We start from the raw sequence: 24,936 nt of genomic DNA on the forward strand, positions 1-24,936 counted from the left end.
GTCAGAGGATTTGGGATTTTACTTTGTGTTCAGTGGTGACTTTGCCCACTTTTGGATTCAGCCGTCACCGCTCCCTCCCTGGCACTTCAGGGGCTAGCCACACTAAATTGCTACTCTTGCGTATGCCGTGTTGCTTCCTCCATGTCTCGTCAGAAATCTCCATTCCTCCCCTCTCTCCCGCTTAACTTCTAATCATCCTTTGAGACTCACTTTCTTCAGGACACTGCCCAGATAGCTTGGCTGCCTCCTCCCACGCCAACAACTTCCAATGACTCTTGGTTTATCACCATCATATTGTTGCATTTTCACATTATTTTAGAATTTTCTGTTTGTAGCTCTAGCTCCTCCACTAGACTGTAAAGAGGCACAATATCTCAGTCATCATTCTGTCTCCTGACACTCAATACAGAACCTGACTCCTAGGAGCCTCTTAGTATGAGTTTGCTGAGTGAGTGAGTGTCCGGCCCAGATCCAGGTTTCAGTGGAATGACCCTGGAAACTGGAGGGAATGAGTAACAGATGTGGAAAGGCTAGTTGGAAAGCCACTGGTAAGGTCCCTGAAAGAGGTAATGATGCCAGGGTAGCAGGGAGAGGCACTCGAGATCCAACGTGGAGCTGTAGGAGGTATGATTTGGCCTCTGTTGGCAGAGGGAGGAGTCAGGAGGGAGGACGAGGGGGCTCACATCACGTCTCCCAAGCTGTCCCCAGCCCACACGTGTGCTTCTTTTGACCTGCAGAATATTAGCTTTAAAAACAGCATTTTTCACAGATCTAGAACAAACAATCCTAAAATTTATACGAAACCACAAAAGACTTCAAATAGTCAAAGCAATCTTGAAAAAGAAAAACAAAAGTGGAGATATCACAATTGCAGATTTCAAGTTATATTACAAAACAGTAGTAATTAAGACAGTATGGTACTGGCATAAAAATAGACACATAGATCAATGGAATAGAAAGAAAACCCAGAAATAAATCCACAGTTATATGGTCAATTAATCTTTGACAAAGGAAGAATGAATATACAATGGGAAAAAAAACAGTCTTTTCAACAAATGGTGTTGGGAAACCTGGACAGCCACATGCAAAAGAATGAAACTGGACCACTTTCTTTCAACATACACAAAAATAAGCTCTAAATGGATTAAAGACCTAAATGTGAGACCTGAAACCATACAAATCCTTGAAGTGTGTACAGGCAGGATTCTTTCTGACCTTGGCTATAGCAACATTTTTCTGATGTTTCCTGAGGCAAGGGAAATAAAAACAAAAATAAACTATTGAGACTACATCAAAATAAAAAGTTTCTGCACAGTGAAGGAAACAATTAACAAAAGGCAATCTACTGAATGGTAGAAGATATTTGCAAATGATATATCCAATAAATGATATATCTGATATATATCAAATATGTCCAATAAATCAATACATAAAGAACTGATACTACTCAATATAAAAAAATAATCCAATTAAAAAATGGGCAGAAGACATGAACAGACATTTCTCCAAAGAAGACATACAGATGGCCAACTGACACATGAAAAGATGCTCAACATCACTCATCATCAGGGAAATACAAATCAAAACTACAATGAGATATCACCTCATTCCTGTCAGAATGGCTAAAATCAACAACAAAAGAAATAACAAGTGTTGGCAAGGATGTGGAAAAAAAGAAACCCTCATGCACAGCTGGTAGGAATGCAAACTAGTGCAGTCACTGTGGGAAACTGTATGGAGGTTCCTCAAAAAATTAAAAATAGAGCTACGTTATGATCCAGGAATCGCACTGGGTATTTACCCCCAAAATACAAAAACACTAATTCATGCACCCCTATGTTTATTGCAGTATTGTTTACAATAGCCAAACTATGGAAGCAGCTCAAGTGTCCATTGATAGTTGAACGGATAAAAGTGACACAGACACACACACACACACACACACACACTGGAATATTAGTCAGCCAAGAAAAAGAATAAAATCTTAGCATTTGCAATGACATAAATGGAGCTAGACTGTATAATGCTGAACAAAATAAGTCAGTTAGAGAAAGACAAATACCATATGATTTCACTCATATGTGGAATTCAAGAAACAAACAAATGAGCAAAGGAAAAAACAAGAGAAGAGAGGCAAACCAAGAAACAGACTCTTAACTATAGAGAACAAACTGATGGTTACCAGAGGGGAGATGGGTGTGGGATGGGGGAAAGAGGTGATGGGGATTAAAGAGTACGCTTATCATGATGAAAAAAATGATAAAAAAATAAGAACTGTAAAAAAAAAAAATTTGTTGCCAATATTTTAAAATCAGTAAATGTTTACATAAAAACACCAATTTCTAGCATTGATTGAAAGATCAAGTAACACTGGACCCACAGTATCATAAATCAAGAAGGAGCCAGAGCTGGGAAGCAGCTGCCATCTTTGGAGAGAACCCATTGGCTACTTTACCCATTTGCTGTTGCGGCCTCTATGAGTGTCAGTCTTGCACTAAGGGGCCAAACCTGGGAGACTGGGGAGAATGTCTTTAATCGGTGTAAAAAACCCAGGTAAACGGATGTTTTCTTACGTCAGAGGAAAATAATTTGTTCCATTTTTTACATGATAAGTTTGAGGTGTCCACAGTCTTTATTGGATGCCTCTTGGAGATAGCTTGAAATATTAGTCTGAATAACCCATTTTGAAACCTGTAATAAATTAAAGGAGCTAGGTAATGGCCATCAATGGTTGCTGACATCGCCCCTGGGAGACAACGAGACATATGCCTTCTGATGGGAATATATAATACCACCTATAAAACAGTCTTGCAAAAGGAAAAAAAATCTCCTGAGCCTTTAAATCTAACTATCAGTTTATAGAATATACAAAAGATAGAAGAACATATAGAAGAAATACCTCAAATATGCAATCAGCAAAGTCCAGGCTATGAGAAACTCTAGGAAACAAATGATCTAGTTTCTCAGAAACAAAAAGTTGCAAGAAAATAAGGAGGGGTGTAGGGGAACCAGTAGATTACAGAGGCTTGAGAGACACATTAACTAATTGCAATATACAGATTTCATTGATTTCTATTTAAACTACTATTTAAAAATAAAGAAATATTTTGCTCCCAGGATGATGGAGTTGATGTACTTTTCCCAATTCTTCTTGCCAAGTACAACTAAAATCCTTGGAAATTATAGAAACACAAACATAAGAAGACCCTGAAAAGTGGAGAGAAGAAGGCAGACCAGGGAGGGACCTTGGGACTCACATGGTGGTGGGTCTGCCTAGGTGTTCTTTTTGCATCACAAATCTCAGACTTGGAGTTGAAGAAGCCAATAGTCCAAAATACCAACGGGTGCAGACAAAATCCCCCAAACCTAAAAATCCAAGATAAACATTCTGTCTCTAGCCAAAGGGCCAGGAAAAGGGAAGCGTAGCAAGACAGAAAAGTTTTAGACAATGACTGCTTTACTCCAGCCTAGCATCAGAGAAATAACTTATGCCCTCACGCTGATACCAGTAAAGGCCAAAAAAGGAGTCTAGACTTAGTGAGGCTACAATGAGACGTCCCAACACCCCCTCTGGGGTGGTGTCAGAGAAGGCCAAGTAGGGAGCTGGGACTTTCATCCACTGGTTGGTAAAAAGGCCCCCATAGCCTGTGGTTTCAGTGGATGCCATGTGAGGAGCCTGAACTCTACCTCCATCAGGAAGTCATGACGTATCTCCCCCCATCCCCCAGAGTTGGCGTCAAAGGAGGCCTAGTGGAGAGCGAGGGATTTCACCATTGCCCACTAATAACAAGGCCACAACCCACCAAGGTGTCAGTAGAGATCACATTGGGAGATGGAAACCCCATCCCTTCCCAGAAATAAAGAGGGGCCCTTCTTCACCTTGAGTGTCAATGGACATCAAGTGAAAAACCTGGACTTCTACCTCAGCCTCAGAGTAATGCGACTGTGCCCACCCCTATCCTTCTTCCCCTCTTGTGGTGTCAGAGAAAGCCAGTTAAAATAGATGGTTTAAATGAAATAGATCCAGAGTCTTATAATGTAACACCAAAAGTATCTAAATTTCAATCTAAAATCCCTTATCATACCAGGATCTGAAACTGAATGTTAAAATCAATAGATGCAAAAGCCAAGATGACAGAAATGCTAGAATAATCTGATAAAAATTTTAAAGCAGTCATGATGAAACTACTTCAACACGCAATAACAAACATGTTTGAAACAAATGAAAAATAGAAAACCTCAGCAAGAAATAGAGAGTCTCAGCAGAAAAATAAAATATATAAAGAACGAATTGGAAATTTTTGGAGCTAAAAAACACATTAACTCAAATAAAAAGCTCAGTGGGTGGGCTCAACAGCAGAGGGATGGAAGAGAGAAAAGAATCAGTGGGCTATAATAATAAAACCACTTGATCAGAACAAGAAAGAGAATATAGAATGGAAAAAAAGAAGGGACTCTCAGGGACCTGTATTACTATAATAAAAACCCTAATGTTTGTGTCATTGGAGTTCCAGAGGAGAGTAGAATAAGGGCAGGACTAAAAAGAGTGCTCAAAGAAATAATGGCTGAAAACTTTCCAAATTTAGCAAGAGGCATAAACCCACAGATTAAAGAAGTTAACCCTAAAGAGGATAAATCCAAATAAATGATGCCAAAATACATGATAAATAAATGTCTGAAGACTAAAGACAAAGAAAAAAAATCTTGAAATCAGCCAGAGATAAACAATACCTTAATCATAAAGAAAAACAATCCAAAGTATAGAGGATTTCTCATCAGAAATCATGGATGCCAGAAGGAAGTGGCACAATATTTTTTAAGTCAACCACAAATTCTAATACCAGCAAAAATATTCTTCATTGAATAAAGAGGAAATCCAGGCATTCACAGATGAAAGAACATTTAGAAAATATTTCACTAACAGACATATCATAAGAGAATGGCTAAAGGAAGATCTTTATATAGAAAAGAAATGAAGGAACTTTAGAACATCAGGAAGGAATAAAGAATATAGTAAGCAAAAATATGAGTAAATACAATAGAATTTCCTTCTCCTCTTGAGTTTTCTAAATTTGACAGTTGAAACATAAACTATAACCCTCTCTAATGTGATTCTAGATGAATGGAAAGGAAATGTTTTTTGTTTTTTTTTTTTTTTTAATTTTTTTTTTTTCAACGTTTATTTATTTTTGGGACAGAGAGAGACAGAGCATGAACGGGGGAAGGTCAGAGAGAGGGAGACACAGAATCGGAAACAGGCTCCAGGCTCTGAGCCATCAGCCCAGAGCCCGACGCGGGGCTCGAACTCACGGACCGCGAGATCGTGACCTGGCTGAAGTCGGACGCTTAACCGACTGCGCCACCCAGGCGCCCCGGAAAGGAAATGTTTAAAACAATTATAGAGAAAGGTAAAGAAATGGAATGGGAGGTAAGATTTCTATATTTCACCTAAATTGGTAAAATAATGATGCAGGTAGACTGTGACGTTATATATATAATGTAATATCTAAAGCAACCACTAAAAGAGCTATACCAAGATGTACGCAAAGCTGCTAGATAAATAAATAGGGAATTATAAGAAGCATTTAAGCAAACCACAGGAAGTCAGGAAAAAGGAAACTGAAATAAAAAAAAATAGATGTAAGAAACAGGAAACAAAAAAAAAAAACAAAGTGGTGGACTTAAGCTTTACATTATCAATAATTACATTAGATATAAATGGTCTAAATACACCAATTAAGAGACATAATGACAGAATGGATTATAAAACATGACCCAACTAGGTACTGTCTATAAGAAATTCAGTTTAAATATAATGACATAGGTAGGTTGAAAGTAAAAAGATGGAAAAAGGCATAAGCAAAGAATCAAAGGAAAGCAGTAATGGCTGTATTAATATCAGATAAAATAAACAAAAAAGTCACCAGACACAGAGAAGGACATCATATAATGATAAAAATGGCAATTGAGTAGGAAGAAATAGCAATCCTAAATGTGTATGCACTAAACACAGAACTGAATAATATATGAAGCTCAAACTGATAGAACTGAAAGGAGAAATGGACACACCTGCAATTAAAATTGGAGACTTCAACACCTCTCTCTCAACAACTGATAGAAGAGCTAGACAGAAAATCAGCAAGGGTTTAGAAAAACTCAACATCACCATCAACCAATAGGATCTAATTGACATTTCACCTGACAGCAAGAGAATGTTCTTTTCAAACGCTTGTGAAACATATGCCAAGATAGACCATATTCTGGTTATTTTTAAATGTATCCAAGATTTGCTTTAATCAGGTAGTATAAGACATGCAGACTTGGAAATGACTGTTGTGAAGGAAAAAGTGTTAACTCACAGTTCTCTGGAAGCAGGGGGCACAGCATACCATGAAGGGCCACATGGGGGAAGCACCAGAGTCAGCAGGAGACAGCAAGGGTGTGAAGAAATATGGGCAAAACTCTTCACTGTTGTTTCTGTGGGAAAGACAAGGAAGGGTAAACAGTCTTAGGATTGGCTGGCTTGAAAAATTTCAGCCTGTTGTCTGGTATCTGGCCCTGGGGTGATTAGGCAGGTGGATAGTGGCCCAGAATGTGAGGGTGCTTTGAAAGCCTGGTAAAAAATGTGGCTGAGGCTATGAGTTTTGGATTGGTTTGTTTGCATATGAAAGATACACTCATGGGGGAGTTGTTTGCTATCTTTGGGAATTAGCTAGCCATGGGAGGGGCAACTTCCTCAGGGTTGGCAAGACTACAGATGTGAAAAACATTAGAATAAAAAGATATTCTTAGTAAATGAGCCATAAAACAAACCTCAATGCATTTAAAGTAGTTGAAATAATAAAGAGCATGTTCTCTGATCACAGTGGAATCAAAGTAGAATCAATGACAGAAAGATAACAAGAAAATCTCCAAACACTTGGAAACTAAAACACACTTCTAAATAAACCATCATGACTCGATATGGAAAACCCAAAAGATTTCACCAAAAAACTGCTAGAACTGATCTATGAATTCAGCAAAGTTGCAGGATATAAAAATCAATGCATAGAAATCAATTGCATTCCTATACACCAATAATGAAGCAACAGAAAGAGAAATCAAGGAATTGATCCCATTTACAATTGTACCAAAAACCATAAAATACCTAGGAATAAATCTAACCAAAGAGGAAAAATCTATACACTGAAAACTATAGAAAGCTTATGAAAGAAATTGAAGAAGACACAAAAAAAGGGAAAAATATTCCATGCTGCTGGATAGAAAAAACAAATATTGTTAAAATGTCGATACTACCCAAAGCAATCTACATATTCAATGCAATCCCTATCAAAGTAACACCAACATTCTTCACAGAGCTAGAACAAACAATCCTAAAATTTGTATTGAACCAGAAAAGACCCCGAATAGCCAAAGCAATCTTGAAAAAGAAAACCAAAGCTGGAGGCATCACAATCCTGGACTTCAAGATGTATTACAAAGCTGTCATCATCAAGACAGTATGGTACCGGCACAAAAACAGACACTCAGATCAATGGAACAGAATAGAGAACCCAGAAATGGACCCACAAATGTATGGCCAACTAATCTTTGACAAAACAGGAAAGAAGAGCCAATGGGATAAAGACAGTCTCTTCATCAAGTGGTGCTGGGAAAACTGGACAGCGACATGCAGAAAAATGAGCCCGGACCACTTTCTTACATCACACACAAAAATAAACTCAAAATGGATGAAAGGTCTAAATGTAAGATAGGAAGCCATCAAAATCCTCGAGGAGAAAGCAGGCAAAAAGGGACCTCATCAAGATAAAAATCTTCTGCATAGCAAAGGAAACCATCAGCAAAACTAAAAGGCAACCAACAGAATTGGAGAAGATATTTGCAAATGACATATTAGATAAAAGGTTAGTATTCAAAATCTATAAAGAACTTATCGAATGCAACACCCAAAAAACAAATAATCCAGTGAAGAAATGGGCAAAAGACATGAATAGATACTTCTCCAAAGAAGACATCTAGATGGCCAAGCAACACATGAAAGCATGTTCCATATCACTCATCATCAGGGAAATACAAATCAAAACCACAATGAGATACCACCTCACACCTGTTAATGGCTAACATTAACAACTCAGGCAACAGCAGATGTTGGCGAGGATGCAGAGAAAGAGGATCTCTTTTGAACTGCTGGTCGGAATGCAAACTGGTGCAGCCACTCTGGAAAACAGAGTGCAATTGTAAATGGGATAGATTCCTTGATTTCTGTTTCTGTTACTTCATTACTGGTCTATAGGATACAACTGATTTCTGTGCATTGATTTTATATCCTGCAACTTTGCTGAATTCATGGATCAGTTCTAGCAGTTTGTTTTCCAGGTTTTGAGGTTTCTCAAAAAATTAAAAATAGAACCACCCTATGACCCAGCAATTGCACTATTAGGTATTTATCCAAGAGATACAGGTATGCTGTTTTGAAGGGGCACATGCACCCCAATGTTTATAGCAGCAATATTAACAATAGCCAAAGTATGGAAAGAGCCCAAATGTCCATTGATGGATGAATGGATAAAGATGTGGTGCACACACACACACACACACACACACACACACACACACACACAATATGGAGTATTACTTGGCAATCAAAAAGAATGAAATCTTGCCATTTGCACTACATGGATGGAACTAGAGGGTATTATGCTAAGTGATATTAGTCAGTCAGAGAAAGACAAATATCATATGACTTCACTCATATGAGGACTTTAAGATACAAAACAAATGAACATAAGGGAAAGGAAATAAAAATAATATAAAAACATGGAGGGGGACAAAACATAAGAGACTCTTAAATATGGAGAACAAACAGAGGGTTACTGGAGGGGTTGTGGGGGGGGGGATGGGCTAAATGAGTAAGGGGCACTAAGGAATCTACTCCTGAAATCATTGTTGCACTATATGCTAACTAACTTGGATGTAAATTAAAAAAATAAATTAAATAAAAATTTAGTGTTAAAATTAAAAAAATAAACCATCACGGGTCAATACATTGTATTGAATGAAAATAAAAATAAAGCCTATCTTAAATTCCACATATGAGTAAAATCATATGGTATTTATCTTTCTCTGACTTATTTCACTTAGCATTATAACCTCTAGATCCATCCATGTGTTTGCAGTGTCAAGACTTCACTATTTTTTATGGTCTAGCAATATTCCATTGTGTGTGTATACACACACACACACACACACACACACACACACACATTCTATTGTGAGATATATATCACATCTTTATCCATTCATCTATTGATGGGCACTTGGGTTGCTTCCACATCTTGGCTATTGTAAATAATCTTAGAGATAGGTGTGCATATATCTTTTCCAATTAGTATTTTCATATTGCTTGGGTAAATCCCCAGAGTGGTATTAGTGGATCATGATTCTATTTTTAATTTTTTTTGAGGAACATCCATACTGTTTTCCACAGTGTTTGCACCAGTTTGCAGTATACCTGAAACTATTGTACACTGTATGTTAATTATACTGGAATTTAAAAAAAAAAAAGGAGAGAAAAAAACATTGCAACTTCAAAAAAAAAAGAATACTCAAAACTCAATAAAAAGACAATGTCATTAAAAATACATATTGGGGTACCTGGGTGGCTTAGTTGGTTAAGTATCTGATTCTTGATTTTGGCTCAGGTCATGACCTCACAGTTGTGAGACTGAGCCCCATTCTGGGCTCCATACTGAGCATGGAGCCTGCTTGGGATTCTCTCTCTCCTTCTCTCTCTGCCCCTCTCCCACTCAGGTGCATGCTCCCTCTCTCTCTTGATTCCTCTCTCAAAAAATTACAACATATCAAATTTGTGGGACACAGTTAAAGGAATTATGATAAGGAATAGTATAGCACTGAATGAAAAGAGAAAGAGACTCAAGTCAATAATCTAAGCTTCCCCATCAGGAATATAGAAAACAAAGTGCAAAATAAACTCAAAACAAACAGAAAGACAGAAATAATAAAGGTAAGATCAGGAATCAATTAAATTGAAGACAGAAGAAGAAGAGAAGAAATTAATGAAACAAAGAGCTGGTTCTTTGAAAAGATCAATAAAATTGACAAAAATTCTAGCAAGACTGACAAAGGGGAAAAGAAGAGAGTGCAATATGGCAAGAAAATGAAATAAAAGACATTGAGAACAGAAAGGAAGAAATAAAACTGTCCCGCTTGCAGATGATATGGTTGTCTATGCAGAAAATCCCAAGGCATCTTCAAAAATCTCCTAGAACTAATAAATGCAAGATCACACAGTACAAAAACAGAACAAAATCCCCATACCCAAACCATTTATTTCTTTATACTAGCAATGAACATATGGACTCTGAAGTTAAAATAAAAAAGTATTTATAATAAAAGAAAATGGAATACTTAAAATAAATCTAACAAAACATTTATATGACTTGTGTGCTGAGAACTATACACTGCTGATTAAAGAAATAAAAGAAGCTATATGTAGAGGAACATACTGTGTGTATGGATAGGAATATTTGAAGATGTCGATTTTCCTCAAACTGATATCCAGATTTAATGCCATTTCTACCAACCCCCCCAAGACTTTTTAGACACAGACAAAATGATTCTAAAATGTATATGCGAAGGCTGATGAATTAGAAGAGCTAAGATAATTTGAAAAGGAAGAAGAGAGAGAGAGGAATCACTCTAGCAGGTTTCGAGGGTGATTTATACAGTACAATAATCAAGACTATTTGGTATTGGTGGAGGAATAGACATGCAGATCAATGGAACAGAGCAGAGAATCCAGCAATAGCTCCACACAAATATAAACAATTGATTTTTGACAGAAGTGCAAAAACAACTCAGTGGAGGAAAGATAGCATGTTCATCAAAGGGTGCTGGAGCGGGGCACCTGAGTGACTCAGTCGGTTAAGCAACTTACTTCGGCTCAGGTCATGATCTCATGGTTCGTAAGTTTGAGTTCCGCGTTGGGCTCTGTGCTGACAGCTTAGAGTCTGGAGTCTGCTTCAGATTCTGTGTCTCCCTCGCTCTCTGTCCCTCCTCATTCTCTGTCTCTCTCTATCTCTCAGAAATAAATGTTAAAAAATTTTAAATGAAAAAAAGAAAAAGGGTGCTGGAGCCACAGGACATCTGCATGCAAAAAAAGAACCTCAACTTAAATCTCAGGCCTTATAAAAAATTCAACACAAAATGGACCACAAACTTTAATGTAAAACCTAAAACTATACAGCTTTTATTAAAAAAAAAAAAAGAAAGAAAATCTTTGGGATTTTGAATTAGGCAAAGACTTCTTAGACTTGACACTAAAATCACAATCCATCTAAGAAAAAAAAGTCGATAAATTGGACTCCATTAAAATGTAAAACTTTTGGGGTGCCTGGGTGGCTCAGTCAGTTGAGCATCCGACTTCGGCTCAGGTCATGATCTCCCGGTTCATGGGTTCGAGCCCCATGTCAGGCTCTGTGCTGACAGCTCGGAGCCTGGAGCCTGCTTCGGATTCTGCATCTCCCTCTCTCTCTGCCCCTCCCCCACTCGCATTCTGTCTCCATCTCTCAAAAATAAATAAACATTAAAAAAATTAAAAAAAGGGGCGCCTGGGTGGCTCAGTCGGTTGAGTGTCCGACTTTGGCTTAGGTCATGATCTCGCGGTCTGTGAGTTCAAGCCCCGCGTCGAGCTCTGTGCTGACAGCTCAGAGCCTGGAGCCTGCTTTGGATTCTGCGTCTCCCTCTCTCTCTGCCCCTCCCCTGTTCATGCTCTGTCTCTCTCTGTCTCAAAAATAAATAAATGTTAAAAAAATAAATAAATAAAATAAATAAAAATTAAAAAAAACAAATAAAATGTAAAACTTTTAGTTTGGAAAAGACCTTGTTAAGAAGATGAAAAGAAAAGCTAAAGTAGGAAAAAATTTGCTAACTACTTTCTGTCCAAGGACTAGTATTTAGAATATATAAAGAATGATCAAAGTTCAACAGTAGAAAAAAAACCAGTCTAATTAGAAAATGAAAAGAATATAAAAATAGCAAATAATCATATGAAAACATGTTTAACTTCATTAGACATTATGGAAATGCAAATTAAGCACATCAATCAGAATGGCTAAAATAAAAAATAGTGACAACACCAAATGTTGGCAAGGATGAGGAAGAAGTGGATCACCCATACGCTGCTGGTGAGAATGTATAATGGTGCAGCTGCTCCGGAAAACAGTTTGGCAGTTTCTTAAAAAATGAAATGTACAACCACCGTATGCCAAGCAATTGAACTTCTGAATGTTTATCACGAGAAATGAAAATGTGTTCACTGAAAAACCTGTTCATATTATTCTAAATTTTTTTTTCAACGTTTATTTATTTTGGGGACAGAGAGAGACAGAGCATGAACGGGGGAGGGGCAGAGAGAGAGGGAGACACAGAATCGGAAACAGGCTCCAGGCTCTGAGCCTGAATCAGCCCAGAGCCTGACGCGGGGCTCGAACTCACGGACCGCGAGATCGTGACCTGGCTGAAGTCGGACGCTTAACCGACTGCGCCACCCAGGCGCCCCCATATTTTTCATATAGGCCACAGACTAGAAACAGCCCAGATGTGCTTTGATGAGTGAATGGTTAAACTCTGCACATTCATACCATGGAACATTACTTAGCGCCAAAAAGGATTAGAGTATTAGTGCACACCATGACCTGGATGAATCTTCAGAGAAGTATGCCGGGGGAACGAAAATCCAATCTCACAAGGTTGCATAGTGTATCATTTCTTTTATAATAATGTTCTTGAGGTGACAAAACTATAGAAATGACGAGCAGATCAGTGGTTTCCAGGAATCAAAAAGGGATGTGATGAGTGGAGATGGGATGGGAGAGAATTGGGCGTAGTTATAAAAGGGCCACATGGGAGATCTTTGTGGTGATGGCAACGTTCTACGTCTTGACTGGATCAATGGCAATACGGTGGTTGAGATCTTGTACTATAGTTTCACAGCATATTACCGTTGAGAGAAAGTTCAAGGGGCACATGGGCCTCTGTATTACTTCTTACACCCACATGTGATTCTACAATTATCTTAAAATAATGAGAAAAGAAAGAGGAACATTTACAGGACAGTTGGGGAATTATGAACGACGACTGGATTTTGTAACGTGATGGTGGCATTGTGTTTTAGTTTTAAGAGATTAGTCTACTCTTACAAGACTCGTACTGAAATATCTACCAACAAAACGATGTGTCTGGGACTTGCTTCAGAGGAATCCAGAGTGAGGGACAAGCAGGTGAGAGTCTCCTGGGAAAGCGAAAAAGCACGACTAGATCATCGGCTGGAGCTGGGTGAGAGGTGCAGGGGGTTTCTTCACATCATACGTTATACGCAGTCACCCAGCACGGAGCTGTGGTTGCCGGCACAACATGGTCGTGAAGCCACTGCCTTCAGAGAGAGTCGGACCTGGTTTGAACCTTGGCTCTGCTACATATGAGGCAAGTCTGGGGCAAGTTATTTAACCTGTCTGTAAAGTGTGACGGTATCTCAGGGTAATCGTGCAGACAGGAGATTGCCAAAGAGGAGCACAGGGAGAGAAAAGGAGAGGTCTTCTCTCCAGGGGTGGGAGAGGGAGAGGAGCCAGTGCAGGAGACGGAGGAGCCATTCGAGGTGGGGACCCAAGGTTAGGCCGGGCAGGGTCTTGGAACCCAAAAACAAAAAAGATCCCCGAAAGAGCTTTACGAAGATGAAAACCGGTGAGAAGCCATCAGCTTCGGTGTTCAGCAAGTCACTGGCGCTGACAGAGGCTTGGGCTCAGTGGCCAGGTGGGCCCAGATGAAGGTGCTGAGAAGTGAGTGGGGTCAGAGGGCGTGGCCACTACTCCTGACCTTGATGGGATGGCGTGGAGGGACAGCTCCAGAGGCAAGGAGTGTTAGGGGGGCTAAAGGGCAGAAACCAACCGGAGAAGAGAAAGACATGGGGAGTAAGAAAGGAGGGGCTGACCAGGGGTCCCGCCGGGCGAGGCACCAGGAGTTCCAAGATCATGGCAGGAAGGAGGTTCCTCTCCGATGCAGACTGGGGTTGTCAGTTACCAAGGTGGTTTTGTCTGCCCCTGGCATTTCCCCCTCGCCCTTCATCTGATCCTCATTTGAACAGCTATTTACAAAGGAAGAATATTACGGGACGTCGGGAGTTACGCGTGCTCACCAGGTTTTTTAATTTGATGGTAGAGTTGTAGTTTTGTTTTACAAGGTAGTCCTGGTCTTTATAGATTAATACTGAGATAGGTGTGGATGAAATGGTATGTGTGGAGTTTGCTCTGGACTCCGAAGAAAATGAGACTATTCCGTTTTTCTGGAGGGAGGTCTTAGAATCGCGGCGCCACGTCAAGCCCTTGTGCACGCTTCTTGCCCGTCAGGTTTCCTCGCGCGGAACCTACCGTGCTGCTCCCGTCCCTTCACGCGGAGGCCGCACGTGCGTGTCCGTGTTTCCACGCTCGAGTGACCGGACCGTGGCCGGCTGACTCGCCAGCACCCACGCTACCGGCAGCCGCGTTCGGTCTGGGGATCCCCGACGAGAAAGGCGTCCTGGCCTGCGGGCGCTCATCTCGGTCACGCGCACCGAGGGCGCCGGTGACGAGCGAGTCCTCTGAGGCGAGCCTCGTCTCCCGGCCGCTGCCCGCTTCCTCACCCTCCGCTCTGCCCGGGCTGCCCCGAGCCGGGGTGGGGCGTTTCGCGCGTCCTGACGCGGCCGAGGCCCGGTGGGCCGCTGACCGCGGCTCGGCTCGTTCGACAGAGGCCGCGAGAGTCCGCCTCGGCCTCTCGGGCGCCCCCACCCGCGCAACCGGCGGCCGACGCGTCCTCGCGCGAGGCGGCTGCGCGGACGCCGGACGAACAGAAACCCGTCACGCGAGCGAAAGGTAAGCCACGGGCTGATCTTTATTGAGGCGAGCGCTCTGCTTTCGGCCGTTCGCCACGGCCGCACATCGGCCAGTTTCCAGAAGCGCCCCGCTTCCCCGTACAGCTCTGTCTACATTCGGAAAGCGATAAAAACGTGTTGTACGATGACCAATGTCCACCTTAAGAGTATCACGACAGCTCGTCCATTTGTCAGCAGACCACACAACACGCTACTTACAACAAGGCGGACTCTCCACAAGTTCGAAATTTAGATCGTGTGGCACCATCCTAACGCTAGCATCGTGTTTTTCCAGGTAAGAGAGACCAGTCATTATAAAAATACTGTATATGAATTCAGAGTCAGAACTAAAACCTCCAATCCTATAAAAATACCTTTTACTAATCAAAGTATCAATTTCTAGATAAATGTTCTTTACCAACAACAGTTGCACAATTTTCGGGACAGTCCATTTAAACGTGTTAAGGTTACTTCAAGGCACAGTGGCAATCGTGTCTTAGTTTTCAGAGACGGACCACATACTCGACTACGTTGCGTACTACTGCACCAATTATTCTAGAAAAAGTTAACGCAAGTGTCTATGGATTATGAAAGCCATTTATAAAGACAAAGTCTTCAGTCTATAGAGGGGATTTTTAGGTGGGCGTTGCCTTCAGGAGAAGACACCACTTTTGTTACGAGTCGGCTACACCGTGCTTTGAAATGTTTAGCTTGGAAAGCCTGTGATCGCATTCTGACCACTATCTGAAATCAGCTCGTTCATTTCGTTTTGCTTACTCTCTTTTAGGGCATGATTGGGGTGATTTCTCTGTGTCTGTGCTCTTTTTGATCTCCTAAAACACACTTTCAGGAGCAGGTAACACAGCTCGGCCACGTTAAGCAGCATGCAAATCACAGATGCGGAAATCATAAAAATGGTGAACACGGTTTTCTCAGTGGGTCTCGAGATAAAGCAGTCGACAAGGTTGGGGCAAGGGTCAATCCCACATTTCAACACCCAGGGCAGGTGGTACCCGTTGTAAAGGAAGTAAAAGACGTACATAAAGGATGCTTCGAAGATGATGCGGAAGAAGATGCTGCTGGTGTACGTCCACCACAGGGACCCCTCTATCCGGACCTTCTGCTTTTTAATGTCTTCGAGGTCTTTGAATTCATTTCGCTTGTCTCCTCGCCTGAATTTGCGGGCGGCCTCGTGCCTGTAGTAGGCCACGTGCATCGCTACCAGCAGGGCCGGGGTGGACACGAAGATGAGCTGCAGGGCCCACAGCCGGATGTGGGACACAGGGAAAAAGTGGTCATAGCACACATTTTTGCACCCTGGCTGCAGCGTGTTGCAGACAAAATCTTCCTGCTCGTCACCCCACACCTCTTGAGCGGCGACCACGAGGATCATGACGCGAAAAATGAAGATGACGGTGATCCACACCTTCCCGATGCTGGTGGAGTGTTTGTTTACACCCCCGATGAACGTGTGCAGGGTACCCCAGTCCATTGTGTTGGCTTATTCCTAAACAGAAAACATTAGCAAAGGTTAACTAATGGAAAGCTCCTTCGAGTTTTATGAAATAGTACGGTTATATTACAGACGGAAGCAAATTTCCCTAAGAGGATGCTGTGATATTTTATAACTTCAACCCCCTAGGTTAGTAGGTTTTCTGATAAGGAATGCCCACTCTAAAAGCATTCTAACATCTTGAATCAGAAATAACTGTTACGGGTTTCAGATCATCCAGATTCCACTAAATTCAGATTATATATTAGGTTGCTGTTGGACGTTAACCCAGGAACTCAGGTAAGCAAATACATTTCCAAGTTTTCTCTTATCCACCATGAGTTTAAGTATTGTATCAGTTTTCGTTTTGCCCAGGGGATCACGGAAGTTCAACAGTGGATCTTACTAAGTGGCTTATTGGAGAGAAAAAAAATTAATCATGGGAATGACCTACAGTGGTGTACCTGGCAGACTCGGAAGGGGGAAGGGACCCCCAATACTTGTTGGCTTACTTTATACAATATATTTATGGCCGTCTCTAGTTTGAATAGCATCGTTTGCCGAAATCTTGTGTTCTTAGGGGCCCTGACGTCACACGCCACTGGAAGGTCCTCTTCCAAGAGTATCATGAGCTTTTACAAAGAGCGCTCACTTGTTTCCATGGTAACCAGGACTGGTGACAGCGCTCCCTCCCCGACAGCTCAAGCCCCAGGAGCCATGGGTGAAGGGAACCGGTGGCTGCTGTCAGGTAGGGCTCCCCTCCCTGCTGACTGAGCACTGACTGAGCGTGCTGAGAGAAAACGCTCTTGACTTCCACAGGAACTTCTGCTACAGTTCACACGGATATGCCCTCTGACCCCACATTGCTGCAGAAGACGAGAGAATGAATCAGCGTTTGCCGTAAACGAAACACCACCACTCTGGCAATCTTTTGAAAGAAGTCCCTGTTTTCAGAGAAGCAGACTCACACAGCTTGTCAAACCTTTTTAGGGGCTGAGGGCGACACCAAAGTCCTTTTGTCATTGGTCTTAGGGAGACCTTCCTGTATCTGACTGCGGGCTGGGGTCAGGCCTCTCCTCAGGCTGACCCCCCGACCTCCTGGGCCCCTCCTCTGGCCCACAGCTCTGCCTCCCCTGAGTCACGTGTGCTGCTCTTCGAAGCAGCTAGGTAGCGGGAGGCAGCCTCAGCGTCCCCAGGAGGGCTAGGCACTGACGTGTGCCCCAGAAGCAAGACCCTTCGTTGACACTAATGAAGTCAGCCAGCTCTGTAGTATAAAAGGCAGACCTCCATTTTAGCTGGCTTTCTGGGAAATTTGTCTTTGCCCTTGGTTTGGCTTTTAGACACTACCTTTTCCTCAGAAGGACACAAGGCCCAAGGAAATAATGCCACCACACACCTTGCACACGTGTATGTATTCCTCCTGTCTGAACTGGGCAGGGGAAGTAGGGGGCACATGCTGTGGAGGTGGAGGGGAGTGGAGGGCAAGCAGGGGCATAGCTAGAAGTTTCTGTACCGTGAGTTTCTCCCCCGCCTTCTCTTGCTGAAGCATACAGAGCCCAATTATAGGAAAACCCCTCCTCGCACCGCATCGCCAAAGCCAAGTAAATAACGATCCCCAGGCCTACCATAAGCATTTATTGAGTGTCTATTGTATGTAGATGTCAGCCATTTCACCTTTGCATCTCAAGACATAGTCCAGTTCCCAGGGCTGAGTAGGCTCTGAACAGAGATGCAGAGCAGGTGGGGGATGTCGGGGCGTCAGGGCTAGAGGCGCTGGGAAGAGCTTCCAGACAGAGATGCGTTCCTATCCCACGAAGTTTAAGGCGTTAGATCACAACTAGGTAAGCTGGGAGCACAGAGCATCTCAAAGAGAAAGCAATAGGGAGGAGACCATGAGGCGGCCCTTCAGCACCTGCACTTGCACTTGATTGACAAGTCACCTGAAGGCAGGATAATTAAAGTGATCACAGAATCTCACAAGATGCTTATTCTTTCCTCGAATAATCCAGAAGAAGGAGTTAAAAACCAGCACTTAACAAGCCAGCACCCTCAGACTACTCAGGACTCCCAGACCCTGCAGGCAGGCGCCAAGGCGAAGGAGGTGGAGCTGGGAATAAGAAAGCTGAAAAATCATTCTGGAGGATTCAGTGCGTATTGGCCCATTCCAACTCCACTGGCCAAAAAGCAGTAAAGAACCTCAAGATGTCTGTAGTTGTTCAAATGACATGGGAGTCTTTTGAAAGTTCTAACACAGAATACAAGAACATTTGAAGTCTTGAATCCAAACTAAAGCTTCCATTGTGGCCCAGATAGGAAAACTCAAATCGTGGTTTTAACTTAGCCTAGACTTTGAGAAGCATATTAATTTTTCAATGAAAATGAAAAGGGAGGTAGAATTCCATAGCTGAGGACTTGGAAGGCAGAGCTGGGGGGGCAAGGGCTCAAAAGTGTGTCTGACAATTCTGGGGGGGGGGGGGGTGGACACTGCCAGTAGCTCTGAGGAGCTCAGATCTTCAACTGACAAGATGATGGAAGACAACACAATGGAGGGGCCCAGGCTTGTAACAACAGTGTCAAAAAATTTAATTACTGAATGAGGCAAAAAAAATAAATAAATAAAATAAGATAAAATAAAATAAAATTTTAAAAAAACATGAAAAAGAAAGAAAAATATGATAAACTTGGGTCAAAAGAAAAGAAAGGGGTGGGCCCAATGCTTGGAGCAGATGGTATAATTTGAACTGATAGCAGATAAAAGGCAGAAACTCTTATTTTACTCTCCCTTCTTTATCAAAGAGAAATTATTTTAAAATTATTTCTTTTTTAATGTTTACTTATTTTTGAGAGAGAGAGAAGGGGGGGAGGAAGGGCAGAGAGAGAGAGGGAGAGACAGAGTCCGAAGCAGGCTCCAGGCTCCAAGCTATCTGCACACAGCCAGACTTGGGGCTCAAACTCACAAACCATGAGATCATGACCTGAGGTGAAGTTGACCCTTAACCAACTGAGGCACCCAGATGCCCCTAAAAATTATTTCTAACGTAGTATAAGAGAGGTGGGGAGCTAGTGTGTACTTTCTGAGAAAGAGATTTTCAATGTCCCCAGTACATGTATCTTCGATGTTAAAAACTCACCTTGGGTAATACAAACTATAAAATTAAGTTTTAGTCCCTACTGAAAGTCATTATAATAAATTTTCCTAATTGTTGCTCTTTTATCCTGGAAGCATTTCAGGAGGTAGAGACTCGTACAACCTGATGTTTACACATATGTTACAGCAGCTGTTCACCCAGGGGGTCACTCTGGTTTGTTTATGAAATGAAGATGTTCTGTAACCAATGAACATCTCCCATTGCAATTTGGTTTAATTCAGTGCACATTCAACAAGTTTTTGATTTATCAAATAAAAGTTCACATTTTCCCAAACCCTCCAAAGTACAGAGAATTTAAACTCTTCCAAAGGTAAGAAGGCTGTGTTTTCCCTCTGAGTTCTTTATCAACCGCCTTCTTGAACAATGACACGCCTGTGGTCACCTATTACCTGCTCTTCTAGCAAGCAAACTGATCAGGGGTCAAAGGACAACTCAGTCCGAAGGAATCTGGAAAGGCTGAAGTCATTGGAGGTGTCAAGAGGCTTTCCCCACAAGAATATGGTCCCAGCTTTCTAGAAGCAGGACCCTTGACATCTGCACCTTAGGTCTTCTTCTTCTTTTTTTAAAAAAAATTTTTTTTTCCAACGTTTATTTATTTTTGGGACAGAGAGAGACAGAGCATGAACGGGGGAGGGGCAGAGAGAGAGGGAGACACAGAATCGGAAACAGGCTCCAGGCTCTGAGCCATCAGCCCAGAGCCTGACGCGGGGCTCGAACTCCCGGACCGCGAGATCGTGACCTGGCTGAAGTCGGACGCTTAACCGACTGCACCACCCAGGCGCCCCAGGTCTTCTTCTTCTTAAAAAGCAAAACCAAACCAAACAAAAAAAAAAAAAACAGGGACAATTATGATAACAGTTTTATATCTTTTGGCTTTTCTGGGTGCCCAAATCACACATTCTGAAGCTCTATCAAAGTAGCAAAGCTGAACAGAGAATAATCTATTTTACAATACTTTTGACTTCCACTAAAAATCAGCAATTTACCTGTGCCTTTAAAGGGAGAAAAAGAGATGCCTAGGGCACTAAGAAACATGACTGATTAAACCCAAATACGGGTGTGTCCTGCCTACCGGTCACTCAAGACGATCAGGCTAATGGCAAACCACCTGATCTGTAGCATCTTCCTGCAGGAGCAACAGAGGCCCTATCACTGATCACAGTAGAAATGGCTCGACAGCAAGCACTGCTTTCCATAGTCTCCGTCCATAGTCTCCGTCCGTAGTCTCCGTCGCTCCCTTGCCCTAAGTGCGCAGCAGGAAAGCCATTGAGCGAATTGGCCCATGTTTCCTACACTGAGAACTTTCTTTGGTCCAGTCCACATCATTTCCTCAGGGCCTCACCAAGGAAGCCGGGGGCAGGGGTCCGGCATATCACTCTCTGAGTGTTGAGAACCTAAGGACAGCCTGCCTCACAACTAGGAGGAGCCAGTCAGGGAAAGGGACCGCCCCAAACTTCCTGATGCTTTGCTGCAGCCACTGGTAACGCCTGGCTGCCCCAGGACACTTCGCCCACTCAAGGAGCCCAGGAGAGGAAGGAGCGGACAGAGGGCAGAAGACTCAGCAAGGCTGAAAGGAGGACATTTGGTTCCACTTGCTCCTCCTGACCTGGCCTTTCAGTGGGTTAAAGCCACTTCTGGCTTGGGGCGAAGAGACTGCCCACGGCCCGATCCCCCTCTGTGTCTGCCCTATAAAAATGTAACTCTTGGGGTAGTTTTCCATCAGCACTGTGGTTGCAGATTTGATGGCCGAACACTCTGTGAAAATTACTTTCCAAAACAACCGCATCCATTGAAACCCTTTGCAATTGGTGTCGGTAAACAAAATACCTCTTTCCTTTCATGCTTTAGGCAGGCTGCAGCCAATGGGAGGAGACTCTTCAACAAAAAGTAGAATATTAACTCTTTCTTTGCCAACCAGAGAGGTTTATTTTAAACCAGCTTCTCTGGCTCTCTTTTAAGGAAATAATACATATGCCTAGCTCCCGTAGTCTTGTCTCCGTACAAGAATGTGGTTACACCTCAAGTTACAAAGGTAAAACTGTCTTTGGTTTCCTAGTATATCTAATCGTGGTGAAAACATTGCATTCTTGATACGAAAGCTCCAGGCTGGAATACTTTGCTCTAAGAATAGGTAAACAATTGATCTCATTCTGATGACACACACAGTATTCTGAAGTTGGATTGTTCTTCCCTTTTACAATTCAAATAATTTAAGTCTATGGGCATTCTGCTTCAGCAATATGATTTTCTGATTGTTTTAAAACTTAAAAATTTCATCCTAAGTAGTTGGCTTAAAAATGCCATCTTAAGTTTCACTGATGACAGAACGAAAACGAAAACTTTCCAATTATAGTGTTACCCCTTAGCAGACACCAGTGAGATTTCCAAGAGGTGGAAGTCATCTTTCTAGAAAGTTCTATTCCCATTTGGATAACCCTTTCAAAGATATTCATTGAATATCTGATAGGCCTGAGAACAGAGCACATCCCTCCCGATTTCCACAGTAGCTTTAGGTAGTTGAGATTTATATTGATGAAAGACAATGTCAGAGCGAAACAAGCACATCTGAGCCTTACTTTCAAGGAGTCACAGGGTATTGGCCTGGAGGAGAATTAGGGCAAGGGTCCCTCTTCAAGGGTTCAGGCTTTCTTCTACACCATCTGATTGCTTAGAAGGCAACAGGGCACAGTAACGACATGAATATAAATCTCTACGCAGTTTCTGGAGGTCAGTGAGGGTGTCACCTGTTGAGGGAAAAATAGTAGATGTGGCCATAGTCATTGAACTACTCCCCACGTGTCTATTGCATGACCTTTGTGGGTGTTTTTCTTTATCCCCAGAACTGTTATGAGGGAGTCTAGAGGCTGCCAGTTTCATGATGCCTCTTACTTTATATACCAATAAAATAAAACTAAACAACTAAAATCTTTAATGTAGATTCTTTTCCCTATCAAAGATCATAATTGTGATCCCCAATCCCAAACCTCGAGCCCATTCCTTAAAAAAGGGGGTAAGGGAATTTGAAAAACTGGATATGCTGTTTTCTCCCTCAAATCGGCAGTCTAAAAAAAATCTCAAACTCTTTAATCAAGAAGAATCTATATCTGTTGTCTCTCAACAGATATCCAGGTCTTCCTGGGGACAACCTTAGGTTGTCCTTTAAATGTAATGACTTAAAATGTCATCAACTGTTCTTTCAGAGTAACAGGTTGTGTTAAAATGGATTTAGGGTTTATGTACTTGTTCAAAATTAACTCAATAAAAATGAAAGAACTTTTTCTATCCACGTAGTCTAAATAGAAGCATGGACAATTCATAGAATTATACGTATTTCTTAATCCATTTAAGAATTCAGTGAGTTGGGGCTCCTGGGTGGCTCAGTCGGTTAAGTGTCCAACTTCGGCCCAGGTCACGATCTCGCCGTTCCCAACTTCGAGTCCTGTGTTGGGCTTTGTGCTGACATCTCAGAGCCTGGAGCTTGCTTTGGATTCTGTGTCTCCCATTCTCTCTGCCCCTCCCCTGCTTGTGCTCTGTCCCTCTCTCTCTCTCTCAAAAATAAATACTTTTTAAAAAAGAAAAGAATTCAAAGAGTTAAATTTTCCATTAAGCAGTCTCTGTTCATTCAAGCAAACCTGTGCCCTTTCCAAAGATTTAAGTCTACCTTGAGTTGAATGCCCATGAAAATAAAAAAGGAAAAGGCACTCTGTGGGCCCATACATTCTCACAGCTCAAGCAAGTTAAACAGAAATCTTAATATATCTTAACGTAGCCATCGGGAGGATTATGTCCTCATGGCCAAGACACGTGCGTTGAAAATTATTTTCCCACCATTTTATTCTGTTTAACATTTTAACTAATGTCTACAGACTACTCATAGCTCCTGGAATATTCAGATTGGATCAAAGATGCACAGTGAGGGTTTGCAAGCAAGAATTTTCTGTTCACCCCATTGAAGTGCTTAGTCAGACCTTCCGCAGGTCTTTTCTTTCTCAAAGCTGTTGTAATTCAGGAAAGTAAGAAAAAGCAAATGAATTCGCTGTTACCTGTACCGGGGTTTGTTTTAAAATAAAAACACCAGTGGAACAGCGGGACTGATCAGCATCTTCCCAGTTTGGGTCTCTGCCGGGCAGGGATGGGGAGCCCTGCACCCCCTCCGCTCCCCCACCCCAGTTACGTCACAGGCTAGGGAGTGTTGATGTTTTCTCCTCGCGACTTCCTTCTCCCGTCCTTGGCAGGATCCAGACATCACCCCCAAAGCCTCAGCCTGGTCCAAGCCGCAGACAAAGCTCTCCACAGGAGCAGTTTGAGCGGCATCCCGCAATTCTAAGGAAACTGCATCCGGGCAGGACATTTTCTTCTAGAACACTGGTTAGATTCGACTAGAACTGGAGCAAGAAAATACTTCTGTGGCATAATGTCTACTGAGGGGAAAGAACAATGATGCACGGTAACGTTCAATCAGGCCCTAAACTGACGGGGAGATTCCACCTGGGCGACGCCAAGGTGGCTGCTGGGCCAGGTGTCCCTGACTGCATTCGGGCCACACTCACCTCAGCTCAGTCCCGCTCCCCCGTCAAACACAGGCTACAGGTAACGCCTGGGACTGGTCCTTCACCACACAGGAAGTCCCTTCTGGTGCCTCCACCTTTCAACTGAGATGTGTCACCAATGACACTTGATTACTGTTGTCCACTAATTGTCCAGTAATTGCACCCCTGTCATCTGCGTTTCCCAAGTTCTTTGGGCGCGCATCACACAGCCAAAGGGGTCACTTCTACCTGGGACCTATCCACTAGCCCGGTTGAACCGGCCTTCCTTTGCCCCAAGCAGGGACGTTCCAAGCAGGGTTCATCGGTGTTCGGTGAAAGCAAAGAAAATCCAAAACGCGGCAAAGCAAGTGGGGGAAAGGGGCCCAGGTCCGCACCTTGGCCGCTTATGCACACGGTTGGTGTATTTATAAAACCTGTTGTGCAAGTCGAAGGGGGACCATCCAGGGTAAAAGTCAGACCCGTCCATCCTCGTTCCTCCGGGCGCGCGGAGGACGCCAGGCGCTGCGGGGCGGCATCCGGCCGTGGCCCCGGGGGTCGCGGGAGGATGCGGATCCCCGGCCGATAAGGTTGCCCCGGGCAACCCCAACGCGCCGACCCCCACCCCCGCCGCCGCCCGGCGCCGGGAGGGCGACTGCGCCCTGCGGCCGGCCACAGGGCCCACCTTGGAGCGCTCGCCAACAAGGGCGACAGAGGCGACGGGCTGCAGACCTCACCCGCGCGGGGCCCTCGGAGGCAACGCCTGCGCGCCAAGGGCCGAGAGGGCGCCCCCCGTCGCCACCCCCCCCCCACCCCCCACCCCGGTCCCCCAGCCCGCAGCCAACA

The 24,936-nt window shown here is 43.0% G+C and overlaps 2 protein-coding genes and 2 long non-coding RNA genes across 6 annotated transcripts in view; 2 read left to right on the top strand and 2 right to left on the bottom strand.

Moving 5' to 3' along the window:
* The window catches only part of GJB2 (gap junction protein beta 2), a 34,229-nt gene extending 19,532 nt beyond the window's left edge, over positions 1-14,697 (bottom strand). The window contains exons 1-2 of the mRNA XM_040447976.1: positions 13,244-14,697; positions 6,360-6,477 (exon numbers count right to left, since the gene is read on the bottom strand). The gene's annotated coding sequence lies outside the window, so the exon portion shown is untranslated. The remainder of the gene's footprint in view (positions 1-6,359; positions 6,478-13,243) is intronic.
* Positions 14,698-14,917: 220 nt separating this feature from the next.
* Positions 14,918-24,581, bottom strand: GJB6 (gap junction protein beta 6). Of its 2 annotated transcripts, none has more exons than XM_040447974.1 (3): positions 24,115-24,581; positions 22,141-22,308; positions 14,918-16,430 (listed from the first exon to the last, which is right to left on the bottom strand). In XM_040447974.1, the coding sequence occupies exon 3, from the start codon at positions 16,413-16,415 to the stop codon at positions 15,630-15,632; it is 786 nt and encodes a 261-aa protein (XP_040303908.1). In that variant the 5' UTR covers positions 16,416-16,430; positions 22,141-22,308; positions 24,115-24,581; the 3' UTR covers positions 14,918-15,629. The 2 variants fall into 2 exon arrangements, with proteins under 2 accessions (XP_040303908.1, XP_040303907.1); XM_040447973.1 differs by lacking the exon at positions 24,115-24,581 and adding an exon at positions 23,608-23,630 and having other exon boundaries at positions 14,920-16,430.
* LOC121012706 (uncharacterized) lies at positions 15,110-18,636 on the top strand. Of its 2 annotated transcripts, XR_005782241.1 has the most exons (4): positions 15,110-15,218; positions 16,996-17,163; positions 17,756-17,822; positions 18,425-18,636. It is a non-coding gene; the product is annotated as an uncharacterized LOC121012706 (long non-coding RNA). The 2 variants fall into 2 exon arrangements; XR_005782242.1 differs by lacking the exon at positions 16,996-17,163 and having other exon boundaries at positions 15,123-15,218; positions 17,235-18,636.
* LOC121012707 (uncharacterized) lies at positions 20,016-20,382 on the top strand. Its single transcript, XR_005782243.1, has 2 exons — positions 20,016-20,109; positions 20,352-20,382. It is a non-coding gene; the product is annotated as an uncharacterized LOC121012707 (long non-coding RNA).
* Positions 24,582-24,936: the final 355 nt, after the last annotated feature.

The sequence above is a fragment of the Herpailurus yagouaroundi genome, unplaced genomic scaffold, assembly GCF_014898765.1.
Source record: "Herpailurus yagouaroundi ecotype Mexico unplaced genomic scaffold, PumYag 197, whole genome shotgun sequence".
Classification (NCBI taxonomy): Eukaryota; Metazoa; Chordata; class Mammalia; order Carnivora; family Felidae; genus Herpailurus; species Herpailurus yagouaroundi.

Coding starts and splice junctions, on each gene's coding strand:
- GJB6 (XM_040447974.1), bottom strand. CDS start 16,415: ATGGACTGGGGTACCCTGCACACGTTCATCGGGGGTGTAAACAAACAC.